This window comes from Gouania willdenowi, chromosome 19 (assembly GCF_900634775.1).
Source record: "Gouania willdenowi chromosome 19, fGouWil2.1, whole genome shotgun sequence".
Lineage (NCBI taxonomy): Eukaryota > Metazoa > Chordata > Actinopteri > Blenniiformes > Gobiesocidae > Gouania > Gouania willdenowi.
The window spans coordinates 8,312,875-8,331,940 of record NC_041062.1 but is presented as its reverse complement, the minus strand read 5'-3'; the positions used below and the strand labels follow the sequence as shown (position 1 = coordinate 8,331,940).

Below are 19,066 nucleotides of genomic sequence, written 5' to 3'. Positions count from 1 at the left end.
TTTTAATGAAACTAAAGCATTAACATACTGTAAATCTGAAAAACAGCAAAAACACATGACATCAGGGATGAAGAAACTTGGTTTATTGTTTTAAGTTTGAATTTACTGATCCAGTCCTTCTTGAAACACTGGATTCTGTTTCTATAAACTGTGCTGGGGGAAATGGGAGATCTTTTCTTACTCTTATTTTAGAAATCAAAACAAATCTCTCTGATTTCTATGCCTGTCAATAAAGGGAAGTATTTAAGATGAAATTTGTGGGGTTTTGTTTTCAGACTAACATTTTTAGCCATTTTCACCTTTATCAGTTTAAATTCTGGGAAATATTCCCTTTCACGCTCTTTTATTGGTATATAAATATATGTATATATAAATCATGTCTATTCACCATGATTATTGATATATATATATATATATATATATATATATATAAATAATCATGGTGAATAGACATGATTTATACATTGCTTTAATTACCACTGAGGTTATGGGGAACAAAAAAAATAAATCACATAATTAAACATAAATAAATAAATGAATGAATAAATAAATGCAGACATTAATAAATAATTGCAGAAATAAATACATGAATGAGTAAATGAATAACCTATTTTTTTTGTCTTGGTTACCATATTGTTTATATTTATTTATTTCCTCAATTATGTATTATTTTTATATGTATGTATTATTGAATTTATATATATATATATAATGTACTCCATAATGTATTTACTTATTTCTGCATTTCCACATGCATTTATTTATTTACGTATCTCTGAAGTAGGATTGGTTATACTGTATCTATGTGATGGCTCTACTGCAGCATCACTGTTAATAAACAAATGCTGCCACCTAGTTTTGGAAGTGGGATATGACAGTTGTATGTTAAAATCAACTTCAAAATAAAACACTCTATTTTCCATGTCAACAACGTCTATAACTCACTAAAAATCAGGTCAGTGACCCAATTTTGGGGTTTACGCCCACTAGCTGGGAACCCCTGCTTTAGCATGTTGACTAGGGATGCGATACGATTCACGATTTGCATGTCACGATACGATATATCCCAATACTAAACAATATGATATATTTCACAATATCAATAATTGCAAATGAAAAGTACAAAATAGTATGAAATACAAATTTCATTTTTTTTTATAAACTTGTAAGAACAAGCAAATGCAAATATCAACATCAAAAGCAAGTGGTATGTTTATCAAGGAGTCAAATTACATTTTTCAAAAAAGTTTAACTGTTGCTTCTACAACAGATTCTGATTCTGCATTGAGGAGTGAGGTAGTTTAGCATGGTCGGATGTGGTTCACTGACACCGCGTTAACGTGCTATGTATATGTTAGTGCAATTAAATGTTTTTTTATAAGTTAAAAAAAAAAAAAAAAACATGGTTAAAAAAATGATTAAATTTTTTCTTACACCCTTAGTGAAAACATTGTGCCCTAGGTCAGATGCAGTTGATGACCCCCTCTCCTTTTTAGTTGCAAATACTGAATTGAGTAAATTTTCATTCAAACAAACAGCAAATTTTGAGATTATCACATTTTACTGCACAAGAAAAGAAAAATATAGAAGCACAGATGATACATTTCTTTCTGAAACAGAAAATAACATTTATTGCTCCACAATGATCCCGACGACCACCTGTCTGGGCTCCGTGTGCACCGCCGTGTGTCTTTTCAGGTTGGACTTGCTGTTGAACTTTTTCCCACACACGTCACAGCTGAATGGTCTTTCCCCTGTGTGGATCCTCATGTGTCTCTTTAAATCCACCTGCTGCGTGAAGATCTTCTCGCAAACTTCACATCCGAACGGCTTCTCCCCCGTGTGCACCAGCAGGTGTCTTTTCAAGTGAGTGTTCAGGTTGAAGCGTTTCCCGCAGAAGTCACACTCAAACGGTTTCTCCCCCGTGTGGACTTTTGTGTGTCGGTTCAGGGTCCCCGGACCCCCAAAGCTTTTCCCGCACACGTCGCAGGAGAACGGCTTCTCGCCCGTGTGGACTCTGACGTGTGTCGTTAGGTTGCTTTGCTGGCTGAAGCTTTTTCCGCACTGGTTGCAGCTGAACGGTTTCTCCCCCGTGTGGACTCTCATGTGCGTGGTGAGGTGCGGCTCCCGGTTGAAGCTTTGCCCGCAGATGTTGCAGCTAAATGTTTTTTCCACGGGCTGTGAGTCGGACGTTTTCTCGCTGGGAGACTTCTTTTCTGAGTGTCCTTTGATGTGTTTCAACAGCGACCTCTTGTGGGCGTAACATCGGTCACACGCAGGACAGCTGAACGGTTTATCAGCTCTGTTACCTTCCAATTCACCACTCAAACCACACTCTGAACTCTGGCTGTTATTTATTTCAAATCCAGTGTCCGACAAACGTTCATCCCTGTCCTCGTCGTCAGACTCGGAGGAATCCGAGAAGTTTCCCACGGTCTTCACACTCTTGTGGTCCTTGTCATCACTCTCTGTTTTCAACTGTCCTTCATCTCCACCGCTTAAACGCAAAACACCAGATTCCTCTTCATCGCTTTCACTCTTTACAGTCACGACATTAAAAGAAACTTTCCCGCTGTCCTCTCCTCTCGTTTTATGGGATACCTCGCAGATGTGACAGGATTCCTGGTCCTGTTGGTCCAAACAGGGACTCCAGGGAATTTCTTCTTTCAACACTAGAACTTTCTGAATGTCTGCAGGCAGAACTGCAAACACACACACACACGCACACACACACACACACACACACACACACACACACACACACACACACACACACACACACACACACACACACACACACACACAGTGAGCATTTCATCAGCATTAACAGGATCCTCCTCTGTTTTTACAAATGTAACCTAAAATCTTTAAAATGTACTTGTAAAAAAATCTATGCCTAACAAAAGCATTATTAAGCACCATATTTATTTAATTAATGTTTAAAAATCAGACAACTTAACAGTTTTAAGAGCCCGTGTTCCTCCATCTTGAAATCAAGTGATTGATGATGTCACACTGCCCCACTGCCTGTAAACATCCCATTGTTTTCTATCATAGTGAAGCATTCAGCCTGCTTTTTAGATCATTTAAAGCAGCTTGGTAGTAAACAATGAAGCAGAGAAGAAGAGCTCTCCTAAGGAACCTTTACTCTCCCCTTAAACAGTGCGCTGACATGTTCTGGTGGCTGAAGTTAGCGAGTAAATCACAGACTGTTGAAGACACACAAACCCTGAGGATAGAAGTCCTTTTGGGTGGGAGTCCTTCAACAGTCCGTGATTGACTCGCTAACCTCTGCCATCAGAGCGTGTCTGTTTAAGGGAGAGTAAAGGTCCCTTAGGAGAGCTCTTCTTCTGTTTTTCAACCATTTTGCTTGAAGAACTTATGACAAATCATGTGAATGTGTGAGTTTTGCTTCCGTGACATTTAATTGTTTAGCTAGATCCTAGTGCAGGGGTTCTCAACTGCCGGGTCGGGACCCAAACTTGGGCTGAAAACATCTTATTAGTGAGTCCAAAGAATTTTCCTCAGATTTTTTTTTTTTAAATAGTTATGATGTGAAATAATTACAACTATGTATTTGTATTTTAACAAGGATTTATTGATGCATTGTAACTAGCAATGAGCTAGGAAGCTATTAGGTACTTACAGGTTTTTTTTTTTTTATTTGTGTTTATTTATTTATTTTAACAAAGCTGAATGTTTAGATCAGGTTTATCTTTTGTTTATTTACCAAAGATCAAATAATTGAAAAGAAATAAACAATAATATGCAGTTTAATGTACTAGTTTGTATACAAATCACTGATTCTACTTTAAATAATTATTTTCTTGTTGGGGGGGTGACTGTGAAGAAAATGCCTGCCCGAAATCAATAAATCTGTGCTGATTTTGTAATTTGACACCTGGATCTCTGAAATGCATTTTTATGAAATAAACGGTAATATGTAAGATAGTTTCTTTTGCTTCGCAAGTCTCAAACAATGCAGGACTATCTTCTCACATATTGGAGTGTTTGTAATTTGACACCAGCCTCATGATCTAGGTGATGTTGTGTGATAAAAACTTTGTGTGCAAATTATCCAGAAATGCCTAGTCATTAACGGTGTCTTCGTTTCTTTAAAACCTCCCCCTTGCCACGACACTCTCTTTGCTATATTGAGTTTCTGTAATTTGACACCAGCCTCTTGGTCATGCAGCTGCTACTTTGCCTACAAGCAGATGCCCATATAAGAAGGAGAGCATGCTGACTCAAAGAGAAGAGCTTCCTGCAGTTTAAAAAATTATAAAAAGCAAAAATCCAGATTTGAAAATGACATATTGTGACCTTGACATTATTTATTAAAACACTAACATGTCCAGAGGATGTCATTTGACACCTATACCTTTAAAGTCCAAGCTGGTGTCAGATGGCGGGTGTGAACAACTCAGCTTGTGACCATTGTTATGTTACTGAGGCCACTACTCCCCCCTCAGCTAGGGAGGGGGGTGGCTGGGTAGGTTCCAGGACACAAAGACCTTTTGTATTCTCCTTTGTGTTTCCCATACAGCAGCTACATAGAGGTTGCAATTTACAGTATATTTCAACTTTTGCGACAGAAAGTAGTAAGTAGTAATAGTGAGACGTCAACACAGCTTGTTTGCATTCTTGGTGAAATTTATTTCTTAGAGATTTTGTGAACATTTCTGGCACTGCCACACCTCCTTTATGCATTTGCCACATGCAAACTTGTCACAATTCATACAACGCTTGGTGGCACGGTTTTTCCTGCAGCAACACTTCACCTGGCACAATGCCCTTTTCCCCACATCAGGTGTGGGTGGTTGTTGCTGAAGGTTTTGCTCATTCACCTCCTTGGCTGCCATATGAGACTGGGCAAGCTCATTTGCAAGCTCCAGCAAGAAGTCCACCCTTCTCTCCTTGACCCCAGTGCATGCCTGATAAACCACATGTGCGTTCAGCGCTGCAATGTCAATCATGTTGTAAAACACAGCGACTGGCCAACGCTGTGTTCCTGAACGCACAGTGTACTTTCGAACCATCTGGTCCATGACGTGCACACCGCATTTCATGCTGTTGTAGTCGGTGACTGTGTTTGGCTTTTTTTTCCGAGTAACCTCAGTCTCCACCACGCTGTGCATGCTACTGAGGAGGCAGACAGTCTTCTTTCGTCTGGGCGCATAAACAGTCAGTGTGGCACCAGAGGTTGAAAACACTTGTGTGCTAAATTCCTCACGGGCTAAATTCTTTTTAGCTGAATCTGGAAGCTCCCGGCGAATCTTATTGACTGTGCCAAGGAGGGTGGTCTTCCGGCTGTGCAGTCGACGTGCTAGTGACAATGAAGTGAAAAAATTGTCGGTTGTAACAGTTCTTCCTTTGTCCATAAACGGTTCCATAAGCTTCATCACCACATTTTCAGACAGTCTCTCCCCAGGTGGACGACTGGGGTCTTTGCCAAGATATGGGATGATTTTGCACACATACTTGGATTTAAGGTCACATGCCACCCAGAACTTGATACCAAACTTGTCCGGCTTCGTTGCAATGTATTGCAAGAAACAGCAGCGAGTCTTAGTTGGAAAAAGTTGCTCACCTATGGTGATGTGCCTGCCTGGGTTGTACGAAGTGATGCAGTTGGCAACAAAAGACCCCCAAACGTCAGAGATTGCAGCAAACCGGTCAGTCGCAACTCGTTCACCGCGCGTGTCCTTGTCGTCGAAGCGTAGATGCTGCATGATGTCCTTGAAACGGTTTCGAGCCATAATCTTGTTGATCAGGGGCAGTCCCAGTTTTGCTGACCATGCGTCATGCAGCGATGGAAGGCGGACAATCCCCCGCAGAAGCAGGATGGCAATGAACGCCATTAGTTCAGGTATGGCCATGAACCAGTTCTCATGTTGTGTCTGGAGTGCATGCTGGACAGTCCACTCCTGAATGGTCCGAAGCATTTCCAGAGTTATGAAGCAGAGGAAACTCTGTAAGCGACTCGTCACCTTTCTTCTGGCCAAAGCAGTTGGCTCTCCATCTGTGACATGACCTTCAATTGGGCTGTGATGGAGAGGCCTTCCGACCTGTTCTTCACGCCACACTGTGCCATCTTTTGCCGTCTCTGTCAGGCACTCGTGTGTCTCCAGGCGACCTCTCTTTTCTGAAGGTGGCGAATCCTCCTCATCTATAGGGTGATCATATTTTTGAGATGTGATTAATGAAACATTAAAAACGCAACTGCCGTAATCAGCAAACAAAAAAAAGGATGTTTAGAAAATCTTACCGGAAGAAATTTCAGAGTCAGAACTCAGCTGAAGGGATATTTCTTCTCCATCGGAGTCACAGGGGTTGACGTCATTTAGGATCATCTCCAAAGCCTGCTGAGAGCTGTAAACTTTCGACATCATTGCTTCTCAGTCGCCAGAGTCAGTGAAATATCTGCCCTGAGTTGGCTATTTATTCACCTTGAGGTGAATTGTGCTTTGTGGAAGGGTGGGCGCAGGTATCATCGTTCACACCCTTCCACAAAGCACACACAATAACTTTTTGAAACTTTCACTACGGTTCAGTACTTCTGCATTGGGTCAAAGGTCAAGAGGGATAATGTCAGCGTAACTGATGGTGTATTTTTCCCTGTTGAAGCATTGATTCTTTGTGCATCTTGTGCACTTTCTTCAAATTTGTAAAATAATAGCTTAATAAAATAATCATGGACCTGGTTAGTGAATGGTGGACCTCGTGAATTTACCTTTTTAAAGTGAGAACTCAAACAGTCCTTTTCACACTCGGAAATCTCGCTTTACCATAAATAGCAACAATACTTTTTATTTATAAGCACTTTTCAAAAACAATAAAGGTAAATAGTGAAAATACAGGAGTAGGAAACAGGAGCTTGGTTGCTTTAATACTGTTTTTCTTTTTCTAATTTTATTTATTGTGGTTTATTAATTGATCACAACACACATGGCTCATATTAATTTGGGCATTCTTATCCAATAATTCCATATAATGTTATTTGGATTAACAAACATCATCTACGTGGGAGAAACACTGGTTTCTCAACACTGGCCATCATTTACATCAACCCCCAAAGTTTGTCACTGCCCAGCTGCACATTCCGATCGAATGGCTGCATTTACATAAGAGAGGTGGCCCACTGAGTTGCAAATCAGTGTCATTTGGCGACCTCTGGGCAGGGCAACAGGAGTAAGAAAATCTTGGACATGCTAGTGTTAATATTTGAAATATTGCTAATAACACAATATATAATATATAATATAACAACAATGTGATTAATACCTCATGCATGTGTGATTTCTATCTAGGTAACTCCTACAGACCAAAACCAGTTTGAACCAGTCTCATAATCCCCTCCTTCCTGCAGTATTGGGTTACTGTAATTTGACACCAGCTTCCTGATGTTGTAGATGCATTAGTAAAACCAAAGTGTGCTGATGTTCTTTCATATTTGATACAAACATTGTTTTATTGTGCCAAGAATATGAAATATATTAATTTTTGGTAGATTTTTAAGAGTTTTTAGATATTATTTTACACATATTATTTATTCATTAGGTCCTTAGTGCTCAGTTTCCCAGTATTATTGACAATAATTTATTAATTGAAATGTTAATGACTGCTAAAGATCTGGATATTACTCCTAATGCGTCCTTCTTGACTTTATATTTGCTAATAAATTCCAAATGAATATTTGCTGCTATACTAGGATGATCAATCTGTAAAGTATTAATGAATCAGACTGATAATAAAGCACAGGCTGGATTATTAATGTGTTAATAACCCTATAAAAAGCTATATTAATCTGCTAGCAGCAGTGAGGAAATAGTTCTACCGTCTGTGGGTCCGTCCCGGGTCCGTCTACTTCCTGGTCCGTCCTCTGATGATCCGACTCTGTCTGGATCGGATCGTTGTGAATGATCCGCTTGGTACATGTTGATGATGGGATACAGTAGGAATCTGATCCGATCTCAGATCTGAGCTCAAACCAAGACCCAAGGGGCGGGGCTCTGTGTGACGACACGAGACGTGATTGGCTGAACATGTATGTCTCCGTAATGTTTAATTAATTTATTTTATTAGACGTTGCACTGTCTTCGCCGTTTTTTTTTTTTTAGGTCATTGTATTTCTGTTTAAAAAAGGATATTTCAAAAAAAGTTTTCATTTAATTTCCATATTAAAATTCAAAACTTAAGATTGAAATTCAAGGTGTTTTTATTTATAGGAGTCAAGAATGGATAAAAAATGATAATAAAAATATTATGTTTCTGCGTAACAGAAGTTAATGTCATGGATCAGTACTTTTTTTGTTTTTTGAAACTATAAAAGATACTCGAGTTTGTATCAGGAAAGAGGATGTAAGTTTTAGTTTCAGCTCTAGCCTGAAACAGCACCGTTCTCCTACGTGCTCTTACTTTGAAACCGGAAGTTTCCGGTCACTCCTTTTGAACAAACGGGCGTTTGTTTCTCAAAAAAAAAAAAAAAAAAAAATGTTAATTAAAAATGTATTTTAATATCATTTTCTAAACTGCAAAATTAAATGACCAAAACATGAATTTATCAAAAAAAAATACAAAATAAATAAATGGGACATTATTAAATTGTGTGTTCTGGACTTTGTTATGTTGTAATGTTGTTATGGTTGTTTGAATTGTAATGTCTGTTTCTGCTCTTGTAGTTCACCGGAAGTACTTTGCGCTGCTACCGGAAGTGCAGAAGTGGCTGCCACATATGGAGCTAGCTGCTTTTCCTCCATAACGGTGGATTTTCCTCGTCTTTATTAACGTGAAGGATTGTGAAAGTGTCTGTACCATGTCTCTCCAAGGGTCGGAGGACTGCTGCGCGGTCCGAGGTTGCGGTACAAAGCTGAAAGTGTGGCTGGACCCTGAGGAGTGCAGTGAACACTCGGTCGGAATAAAAAGGGAGAACCGCTGCTGGAACCGTTTCTACCACCTGCCCAGCGACGAGCAGGCCCGGAGAGCCTGGCTCCAGAACCTGAACCTCAACGACACCGATACCAAACTCCACGTCTGCTCCGTTCACTTCGTTGACCACAAACCCACGCAGGAGAACCCGTATCCGACCCTGAGGTTAGACTGTGACAGACCGTCAGTGGACAGAGGGGGGGTCCACGACACTGACAGCAGGCTCAGCACCTCACCAGGTATAATATCACACCTGAGGAAGAAGAGCTGGAGTTTAATCTGTGATTTTCACTGAACTACTGCACAATTTACCCACAGTGAGCCTGAGGGTCCCAGTGCGCATGCGTAAATGCCAAGGGTCAAAGTACATAAACAAATGTCCATTAGCTTTTCTTTATTAACTGATTTTAAAAGACTTTGTACCAACAGCAAGAAAGTTTACCAAAAAGACCAATAACATACATGTTACAACCAAAAACATGATTTTTTTCTCCTTATTTGTGTAAGATAATCATCTTTAAATTAATGATGAACATAAACAAACAAGTAAACAACATTTAATGCCAAATGTATTCACATTTTATTTGAATAAAGGCCAACCAACATAACATAACTTAATTAACAGGATGTTAACTTTCCTGCTCTTATTTTCAATACTCAATACATTATACCTGACTCTTCTGTTTGTTTTTATACATAAAAATAATACAGTATTAAAATAAAAAAAAATAAGTGCAACCAAGATATGTTAAGGTTAAATGAGCAGTGGTACTTTTCAGTCGGCTGTAACATTTTAAATATTAAAAGCGCTTTTAAAACACATCCATATAAAGTCTGTTGTGCTTATTTCCTTGTATCCTTGACCACATATTTGATCAGGTCTAGTGCCCGTCATGGACTACGGTCTCAGGATTTTAATAAAGTGGTTGTTCCCAGAGTCAGAACAAAACTGGGTAAGACTGCTTTTAAATACGCCGCCCCCTCTTCATGGAAGAGTTTCAAGATTGATATAAAACTAACAGATCTGATCACTGTTGGAGAATTTAAATCTTTGTTAAAGGACCAGGAAAGAGCTGGTCTTGGACAATGTAACTGTTTTTAATTCTGACGGCTTGTCATCTTGTTTTGAGCTGGTGTTTCCAGAACTGCTGGTTTTTGATGTACTGATGTATGAATGTATTTATTGTTGTTGTAACTTTGTCTGCTGCTGCCATGCCAGGTCCCTCTTGAAAAAGAGATTTCTAATCTCATTGAGGCTTTTATCTGGTTGAATAAAGGATATAATAATAAGTATCGATTAGGGCTGGGCAAAAAAAATTGATGTAGATAAAAACAATTTTTATTTTGCAAATTTGTGTTTTTAAAAAAATAAAATATATATATATATATATATATATATATATATATGTTTTTTTTTTTTCCCCCAACCACAGTTTTTTTGGACTTTTTCGCATTCAGTCCTTGTGGGTTACCATAGCACGATGTGAGCCCCCTCTTTGTTTACATTTGTTTACCCTTTGAGTAGGCTATATGTGTGCCACGGGCATGTTTAATTTTTTATTCGCACTATGCTAAGGTGAGAGTTCATATTTTTTTAATTGTAATGTTATATGTTATAAAATATGTAGTTATCCGATTTCTTAATCAGAAAATTTAAGCTACTGTGAAGTTGCTGTTGCACTTTTGCTTAAACCTGGGTTAAGCTTGAAATAGTTGAATGACAGAGCCTCATTTACTTTTTAATTTGGGATTTTTCTATGCATTTTAACTCTTGAGGACAATCACAGCAATAAAGTTGCACTTTTGACAATATATCTGATGTCTGCAGTCATTTTTCAGTGCATTGAAAAAAAAAAAAATTGAAACTCAAATTTTTCTTTAAAAAATCAGAGATTTCTTCATTTTTTTTTAAGGCAAAATTGCCTATCCCTTGTATCAATACAATCGATTGATTACCTTTTAAAACTATTTTAGATCGATTAATGTCATCAGGAAGGACAACTTGCGGAGCACAGATCGATGTAGTTGGATCGTAGGAATATACATGGATTCATCAATCTAATGATGAATCATTAAACCCTCATAAGATGTAAAAAAAAATGCTTTTGGGATTTAGTTTCCTGTTCTTATTTAAGATAACCTACACTCATACATAATTACTAAATGTTGATGAATATGTATTGTCCATTTCGTAAATAATATAGAGTTCTAGCTCATGGTTGATTCTCGTGTTTCTAGTGCTGCCTGAGGACGTCCAGAAGCTGGTCGTGGTTAAAGAAGAGGTTCCCTGTGAATGGAGCTCCAATCAGGCTTCAGATGTGCGTGTAAAGGAGGAGCTAGAGGAGGTGTCGACCAATCACGAGAAGGAGGAGCTTCATAGAGTGAACAAGGTCAGAATTAAAAGGTTTCCACCATCTGACGGTCGTTGGACGAGTGTCGGCCACAGAGAGGTGGAGCATCCAACCAGCAGCTCGGGAAGAACTGCAAAGGAGCGAAAAAGATCTACGAACATTGATGGAGAGGATTCGTTCTCCTCTGAGGTGGAGGCGAACAACGACAACGACGCGTGGCTGGAACATTCGTCTGAGTCTGAAGCTGGAGGTGAGAATAGTTGGAGTTCAGAGTCCGACTTTGACCATGAAAGATTAGCAGAAAGACTTCCAAAGAACGCCAAACAGAACCTGGCTGAGCTAAAGTTCAGTTGTAACATTTGTCGTGAAAGATTTCCAGGACTGATGAGTTTAGAAAACCACGTGAGGATCCACACGGGAGAACAACAAACGTTCAGCGGCTCCGACGCGTCCAAGGAGCGACTGCGAGGAAACAGCTCCGAGAAACGCTTCGAGTGTTATTTCTGCACCAACAAATACACGCGTCAAGGAGACCTGATCCGACACATCCGGGTCCACACGGGGGAGAAGCCGTACGACTGCGAGGTGTGCGGGAAGAAGTTCAGCCACAAGACGCTGCTCAGGACACACATGAGGATCCACACGGGGGAAAAACCCTTCGAGTGCAATGTGTGCGGGAAAAAGTTCAGCCAGAGGGCGAATTTCATAACTCACAAGAGGGTTCACACGGGGGAGAAACCATTTAAGTGCAGCTTCTGCGGGAAGTGCTTCAACCGCGGCACGCGATTTAAGATCCACCTGCGAGTGCACACGGGAGAAAAACCGTACGACTGTGACGTGTGCGGCGCTCAGTTCAAAGAGAGGGGGAACCTGAAGATGCACATGAGGGTCCACACGGGGGAGAAACCGTTCACGTGCAACGTGTGCAGTAAAAAGTTCACGCGACAGGGAAACTTAAAGAGACACCTGAAAATCCACAACAGCACTGAGAAGGAATAGAAGGTTTGAAAAGAGCTGGAACATTTATTCGGTCTTTTTTTTCTCTTGTATAACCTTATAAATAAATGTAATGGTTAAAAAACATGACCTTTGAAGTTTTTGTATTAATGTGGATGTTTCATTAGTTTAGAAACCTTTGGTTCCGTTTATAGCTGTAATATTTATCAGGGCTGGGGTCAATTACATTTTCATTTATCCATGTTCAATTACAACTCAATTAAGATTACGATGACCAGCATTTTTTCCAATTACAAATAAAATTACAATTATTATTTTTTACCTGAATTTCAATTACAATTATGTTCTCAGTTACTAATGTTCAATTACAATTTCCTCTTGTGTTAGCCTTCTGTTAGCATCTCTAATGATGACGGGTTGTTTTTGACCCATGTCTTAAATCAACTGTAAATTACACACAAAAAAATGTTCTCATCTCTTGCTTACCTTGTTAGGCTTCCTAATCAATGAAAATATTGGTATTAATATTTTTCATGTGGGCATCTGAGCCTTTTTTCTGTCAGTATAGCCCGAGATTAAAATTATTTTTTTTAAATGGTTGGTTAAAAGTTGATATGCAACACATGGTTCCACAGGATTGAGTTTATTTAAATTGTAAATAAAAGTTTTTAATAGAATTTCCATTCCAATTACAAAGTCAATTATGAATACAACAGAGTTACATTGTTGCGATTTCAATTGTAATGTCATAATTGTAATGAATTACCAATTGTGCAATTACAATTACTGTATTATTGACCACAACCCTGACATTTATTATATATCATTTATTGTCACTATGTATGTATTACATTGTTACTGAAATTTTAAAAGTATAAAAATCTGTTACAATTTTATAGTCAAAAAATAATCCTTGGGTTTTTACATTTTTTTAAGATTGAATTATTCAAAGATTTGCAGTGAGCAGTGAACACCTGCCCTGATTTGCACATTGAATGCCTCGTTGCCTTGCCTTGCTGAAGTTTGCATGTTCTTTCTGAGTTTCTGCTTAAATTTTCCTCTCAAAGTCTGAAAATATCATGTACACAACATTGTTTGATTGCTGATGTACACGTTTTTTTAATGCTCAATGAGTACAGTTTGGTGCCAAAGCTTTTGCCTCGACTGAAAACTTTAGGGCAGAATGCGAAGACAGAAATGTGATCTGAGGGTCACATGATCAACATTCGTGTATGTATTCAGAATGATAATGACCAATCTGAGCATTAACACAGGAAACAACAGAGGATTTGTGTGTATTTTGTTGACCTTTAGTTGTTGAGCAATCTTGTGTTTTTGTTGTCATTTTGTACGCCTATTTATTATTTTTGTCTTTTTCTGTCATTGATTAGAGTGTGGATTCATTTTGTGTGTTTTTGTTGCCATTTTCTATCATTTTGTTGACCCTCTTTTCTGTAAAAATATGAAGGATTAAAATCCATACTTCAGACCTCAATCTATAGGAATGCAGGCAGAGAATTGATGACTTTTATTGCGTAAATGTGTGAGATTGTACAATATTAGTTAATCGGAAAATAAACAAACACTGATCAGTTTCACTTTATTACAGCAGATGTGTATCCATTCATGTATCTGCCTCATTTTGGGTGCAGTCTGTGTTTATATTTGCGTGTCTGCCTTATTTTGGGTGCAGTCTGTGGCTCTGATGTTCCTTACCATTCTATTTCCGTTCCTTACCTTCTGAGGGCAACTGAACTCGTCACCTTTCATCAAATTATCTTCATTGTTAAAGGATGAATAATTCATTTCCATTTTCAGATTGAAAACCATCAGCGGATTTCCTTCCAGGTGCAGCCCGAACAACACAATACATCAACTTGTGGATCGGGACCCAAAGAGTCAGTATTTACAATTTTACGATTTAGACAAGATGGTTTTGTTGGTGCACTTTTTCTTCTTTTAATTTCCACTTTCTTTTGTTATTATTTTACGTCTGTGGGATAAAGATCCCATCTCTACGCTACTAAGGGGAACATTTTAGCTTTAAATGAAAAAGATATCAACCATTTTCTCATGAGAAAAGTTTAAAATTTGATCATTTTACTCACTTTCCTGAAGTACACCATGTTTCAGTCAACGGTTAACGTTAATGACCCGGTTTCTTCTAAGACATTTGACAAAAAACTGAACTGAATTTTTTTACTTTTAGGTGGACAAATTGAATTTTAGCATTTGATATGACAAAAAAAAAATCATTGTGGAAAACAAAAACAAAGAAGAAACTTCATCCAAGATCAGACTGGCATAAAACTCAGAAATAATAACCCCATAAACCAATTATGACACATTTTCCTAAAAATATATTTTTTTGTTTTTACCATTTTATTTATATATTATTCCAATCAGTACATTCAGTTAGATTTCATTTATACAGAGTGGTTGACAAAGCACAAGTGTATTAACTTAAGTTAGTTTAAGTTGGATTTTTGGGAACCAAAAGGTAAAATTTAAATAAAAAAATCAACTACAGATACAAAAAAAGTTTAAATCCATACATTTTACATCCATCTGGACAAACGGATACAATATTTAAATATAGAAAGTTAAACTGTTTATCTTTTTACTCATTAAATAAATAAATAAGAGAAAAAAACAAGTTGTCATTTTTTTCCTTAGATTTCTCCGATTAAATTCTTTCCACACGTAACAATCCAAAGGTTTCTATTCCGTGTGGATTCGTAAGTGGTTTGTGTATCGCGCCCTTTCCCTGAAACTCTTCCCACAGAAGCTACACCTAAACTGCTGATTCCCTGTGTGAGCTCTCACGTGTACATTGAGGAGTCTCCGTTCTCTAAACGTTTCACCGCAGATGTCACAATCAAACGGTTTCTCCCCCGTGTGAACCCTCAGATGGTTGGTGTAGCGCGACCTCTCCTTGTAGCCTTTGCCGCAGAAATCGCACTCGAACGGCCGCTCGCCCGTGTGAACCCTCTCGTGTGACACCAGATTGGTTTTGTGGCTGAATTTCTTCCCGCACACGTCACAATCAAAAGGTTTATCCCCGGTGTGAATCTTCATGTGGGATCGCAGAAAAGTACTGCGGCTGAATTTCTTACCACAAAACGTACAAATGAACGGTTTCTCCCCCGTGTGGACCCTCATGTGCGACGCGATGTTCGACTTCCGGCTAAATTTCTTACCGCAAAACGTACAATCAAATGGTTTCTCGCCCGTGTGGACCACCATGTGTGCGGCGATGCTTCCTTTGCGGCTGAATTTCTTCCCACATATGCTACAATTGAACGGTTTCTCTCCCGTGTGGACGCTCATGTGCAACTGGACCAGTATCCTCTGGTTGAACGTCTTCCCACAGACCTTACAATCGAACGGCTTCTCGCCCGTGTGGACCCTCGTGTGTCGCTTCAAATCTGTTTGACGGGAAAATTTCTTGCAGCAAAAGCCACATTGGAATGGTTTCTCTCCCGTGTGGACTTTGACATGCGTGGAGAAGCTGGACTGATGGACGAACGTTTTGCCGCAGACGTCGCACCTAAACGGTTTCTCGCCCGTGTGGATGCGCAAGTGCACCTTCAAATTACCCAGTTGTGAGAAGCTTTTACTGCAATAGTCACAGCTGAACGGTTTCCCTTCCGCGTTTCGATTTCTTTTCTTCAAATTTTTTCCTTCTTTGGGATGATCAGGCTCTGACTCAGAGCTGCTGCTTTCACTCCAGCTTGAATTACCGTCCTCAACTTCTGGTTCAGAGTCTGACACTGGTTCCTGCCACTCTTCCTCCTCGTCCTCATCATCATCCTCACCAATAACGCTAACTTCGATCTCTGGAGGCACTTCAGATTTAGGATTTATTTGTCTGTTTGGCTCTGGGTTTCCTCCTCCTCCTTCTTCTTCTTCTTCTTCACTCTTTACAGCAAAACCAGACTTGTCAAACCAGCCAAAATCCTTATTTTTTAGTCCCTGAAGCTCCTCTGGTTCCTCTTTTATATTATGAACCACATCTGAATTCTGACTGAAGCTCAAATCAAGAGAATCTTCTTCTTTAACCGCGACTTGGACATCCTCAAGCAGCACTAAACAAAACACACACAAATAAATCACAACTTCATCAACATTTAATAATACTGTAAACATGTCATGGATTTGTAGTGACTTAGCATTCTCTTTCACATTTTTTGGAGAAAAACACAAAACTTATGAAAAGAGTGCTGATTTCTAAAAGTATTTTAAATCTCGTAATTGTGACCTTTTTATCTGTAATTATAACTTTTAATCTTGTAAACATGATATTTTATCATAATTACATCTTTTGCCAATTACTACGTTTGATATCACAGTTATGACATTTTATCTGTAGTGATGACTTTATCTCACTATTGTGATCTTTTATCTCATTATGACGTTTATCTCATAATGACTTAATCTCAAGTTTGATCTTATTATAATGACTTTTGACTCTTGTAATTTGGACTTTTTGTTGACGAGCTGCTTCAGGATTTCGCACTCATAGTGGATAAGATGATCAGACCTTGTGAATATGCATGATCCTCCGTCCCTGGATCGACCTTCGGTGATTGGACATAATCAGGATCATCTGAGAGGAGAGAGAGACAGTTATATATATATATATATATATATATGTATACAGTAGATCTACAGCATTTTACAGTTTGGCTGTTATTGTTAAAGTTAGAATTATCAACTGATCACATGGGAAAATGAAGGGCGAGCTCTAGACCAGGGGTTCTCAACCTTGGGGTTGTGACACCGGGAGATTGCCAGATGCCTTCAAGAAACTAAAAATATTGTTAAACAATTTGAGCCTGAGCCCATTTTTGCTTATTTTACCCTTTTTCTGCAACTACACCAAACTTGCCATATTTCAACCTATTTTCATCACTTTTTCTCATTTTTGCTAGTTCTCCATCAGATTTTAATGCCTTTTCTGCACATTTTTTTTCCACTTTCAAGACATATTCGGCACTTATAAACCCTTTCCACCACTTTTCCACCTAATGTCACATGTTGACCTATAATTTGCCATTTAAACTAATTCTTCCAATATTGACACTTTGAACCCTTTTCACCACTGTTTTTGCCTACTTTAATTTGCACATTTTAAACCATTTCCGTGGTTTTTGAAATCCCATATCACCACCTTTTCATACCATTTTTGGTCACTTTGAACCCATTTTACTTCTAATTAAAACAAGGATTTACATCTGTAACATGACAATATACAATGGCCCAAATACTAAACTTCGTGGATATTAATCAGATAAATAAATAAATGGTTATCACAGATTCATAGAACAATGGACCATCATTTAGCTGACTTTATGGATGGACCCCAAAAAAACCTCTCCCCTTTATTCCCCTTATAAATGGCCCTGTGGATGGAGTTGCTTTATGTTTGCCACGCCCCCTACCTGATGTATTCCTGACACTGCTGTCAGACTTCTTCTTCTGTGGTGTGTTGAGGCCTAACCACAGGGTAGGAAACGGATTTTCCTCCGTCGGCTTTTTATCCACAAAGTGAAAGGAACAGACATAAACTGTTTTCGGAGGACTCTTCAAACATAAGTTTTTCAGCCACATGTTCTTAGGTTCTTCCTCTGTGGGCATGCGGTAGAACCGGTACCTCCGAGCACACGAACACTCTCTTTTAGTCTTTGGTGAATGTTCAAAACAAACCTGGTCCAGCCACAGTTTGAGCTTCTTGCTGTTATAAGTACATCCCCTGGCTGCACAACACACACCGCTGCTCCGAAGAGACATTTTAAAGCTATTAAGTAGCTTTAAAAAACGACTATAATCCTAACTTCCGTTTTTACCCGTGAGCAACCCGCTAACTGCTACTTCCGCCATAACGGATAAACGCGTCGTCCTCAAGAGATATGGTGAATATCTGTTTAAAAAAAAAAAAAAAAAAGAATACTACTGAATAACAATAAATAGCGGCAAAGTCGAAGATTTAAATGGTAAACAAAACCGCGGAGATAAACGCAGGCTTTCTTTTTCTTCTTTATGGTTTAATGCGTCGTTGACGGAGCGTTGCTGCCATCTAATGGTTGTAGTGAGAATTACACATTTTAGTATAATCTTCCAAAGACTCCCAAAAATGTATGGAGGTAGATTTGAGTCTATTATTATTAAAAAAAAAAAAACATTTTCAATCAATAGGAAAATCACTTCATTAAAAAAAAAAAAATACATTTCAATCAAAAAATGTTTAGTTCAATCAAAAATACATTTTTTTTTCTTTGAAAATTTTTTTTTGATTGAATAATAAAGACACATCTACTTCCATAAAAAAATCCCCACATTTACATCTCAACTTAAAAATTTCTTCTTTCCGCAATTTACATATTTTAAATTTCTTATGGTTCCTTTTTAGGAAACAGTTTATATGCTACTTGATGATATTTTGCCCTCATGTATTGTATATTGCGTGTGTGTCATGTTCTCGTAATGCAAAAGCTCTTTTTTACTCACTCATGAGTAAGTGTGGACTGTTTTTACTGGTCGGCATTTTTTCTTGTCATATATTTGCTCCTTTTAATGCATTTTTGCTACATTACTCCCATTCCTGTCACTTCTCCATCAAATTTCAATGTGTTTTCTGTACATTTTTAAGACATTTTCAGCACTTATAAACCCTTTCCACCACGTTTCCACCTAATGTCACATACTGTATGTTGACCCATTATTGTCACTTTTAACCTCTTTTCACCATATTTCATGCTTATTTTTGCCAATTTAACCACATTCATGATTTGTCACGTCCATTATTTGACAGTTTGAACTAAATGTTC

General features: G+C 38.4%; 2 protein-coding genes across 2 annotated transcripts; one reads left to right on the top strand and one right to left on the bottom strand.

The window, feature by feature from the left end:
• Positions 1-1,460: 1,460 nt before the first annotated feature.
• LOC114481492 (zinc finger protein 883-like) lies at positions 1,461-18,286 on the bottom strand. Its single transcript, XM_028476366.1, has 4 exons — positions 17,681-18,286; positions 16,780-16,845; positions 15,094-16,324; positions 1,461-2,137 (listed from the first exon to the last, which is right to left on the bottom strand). The coding sequence occupies exons 1-4, from the start codon at positions 18,027-18,029 to the stop codon at positions 1,630-1,632; spliced, it is 2,154 nt and encodes a 717-aa protein (XP_028332167.1). The 5' UTR covers positions 18,030-18,286; the 3' UTR covers positions 1,461-1,629.
• LOC114481471 (zinc finger protein 616-like) lies at positions 8,710-12,509 on the top strand. Its single transcript, XM_028476335.1, has 2 exons — positions 8,710-9,167; positions 11,167-12,509. The coding sequence occupies exons 1-2, from the start codon at positions 8,816-8,818 to the stop codon at positions 12,276-12,278; spliced, it is 1,464 nt and encodes a 487-aa protein (XP_028332136.1). The 5' UTR covers positions 8,710-8,815; the 3' UTR covers positions 12,279-12,509.
• Positions 18,287-19,066: the final 780 nt, after the last annotated feature.

Coding starts and splice junctions, on each gene's coding strand:
- LOC114481492 (XM_028476366.1), bottom strand. CDS start 18,029: ATGTCTCTTCGGAGCAGCGGTGTGTGTTGTGCAGCCAGGGGATGTACT. Junction 16,846..17,680: donor CAGTGTCAGGAATACATCAG/GTAGGGGGCGTG, acceptor CTCTCCTCTCAG/ATGATCCTGATTATGTCCAA. Junction 2,138..15,093: donor TGTGACATCTGCGGTGAAAC/GTTTAGAGAACG, acceptor CTGCGGGCAAAG/CTTCAACCGGGAGCCGCACC.
- LOC114481471 (XM_028476335.1), top strand. CDS start 8,816: ATGTCTCTCCAAGGGTCGGAGGACTGCTGCGCGGTCCGAGGTTGCGGT. Junction 9,168..11,166: donor CAGGCTCAGCACCTCACCAG/GTATAATATCAC, acceptor TCGTGTTTCTAG/TGCTGCCTGAGGACGTCCAG.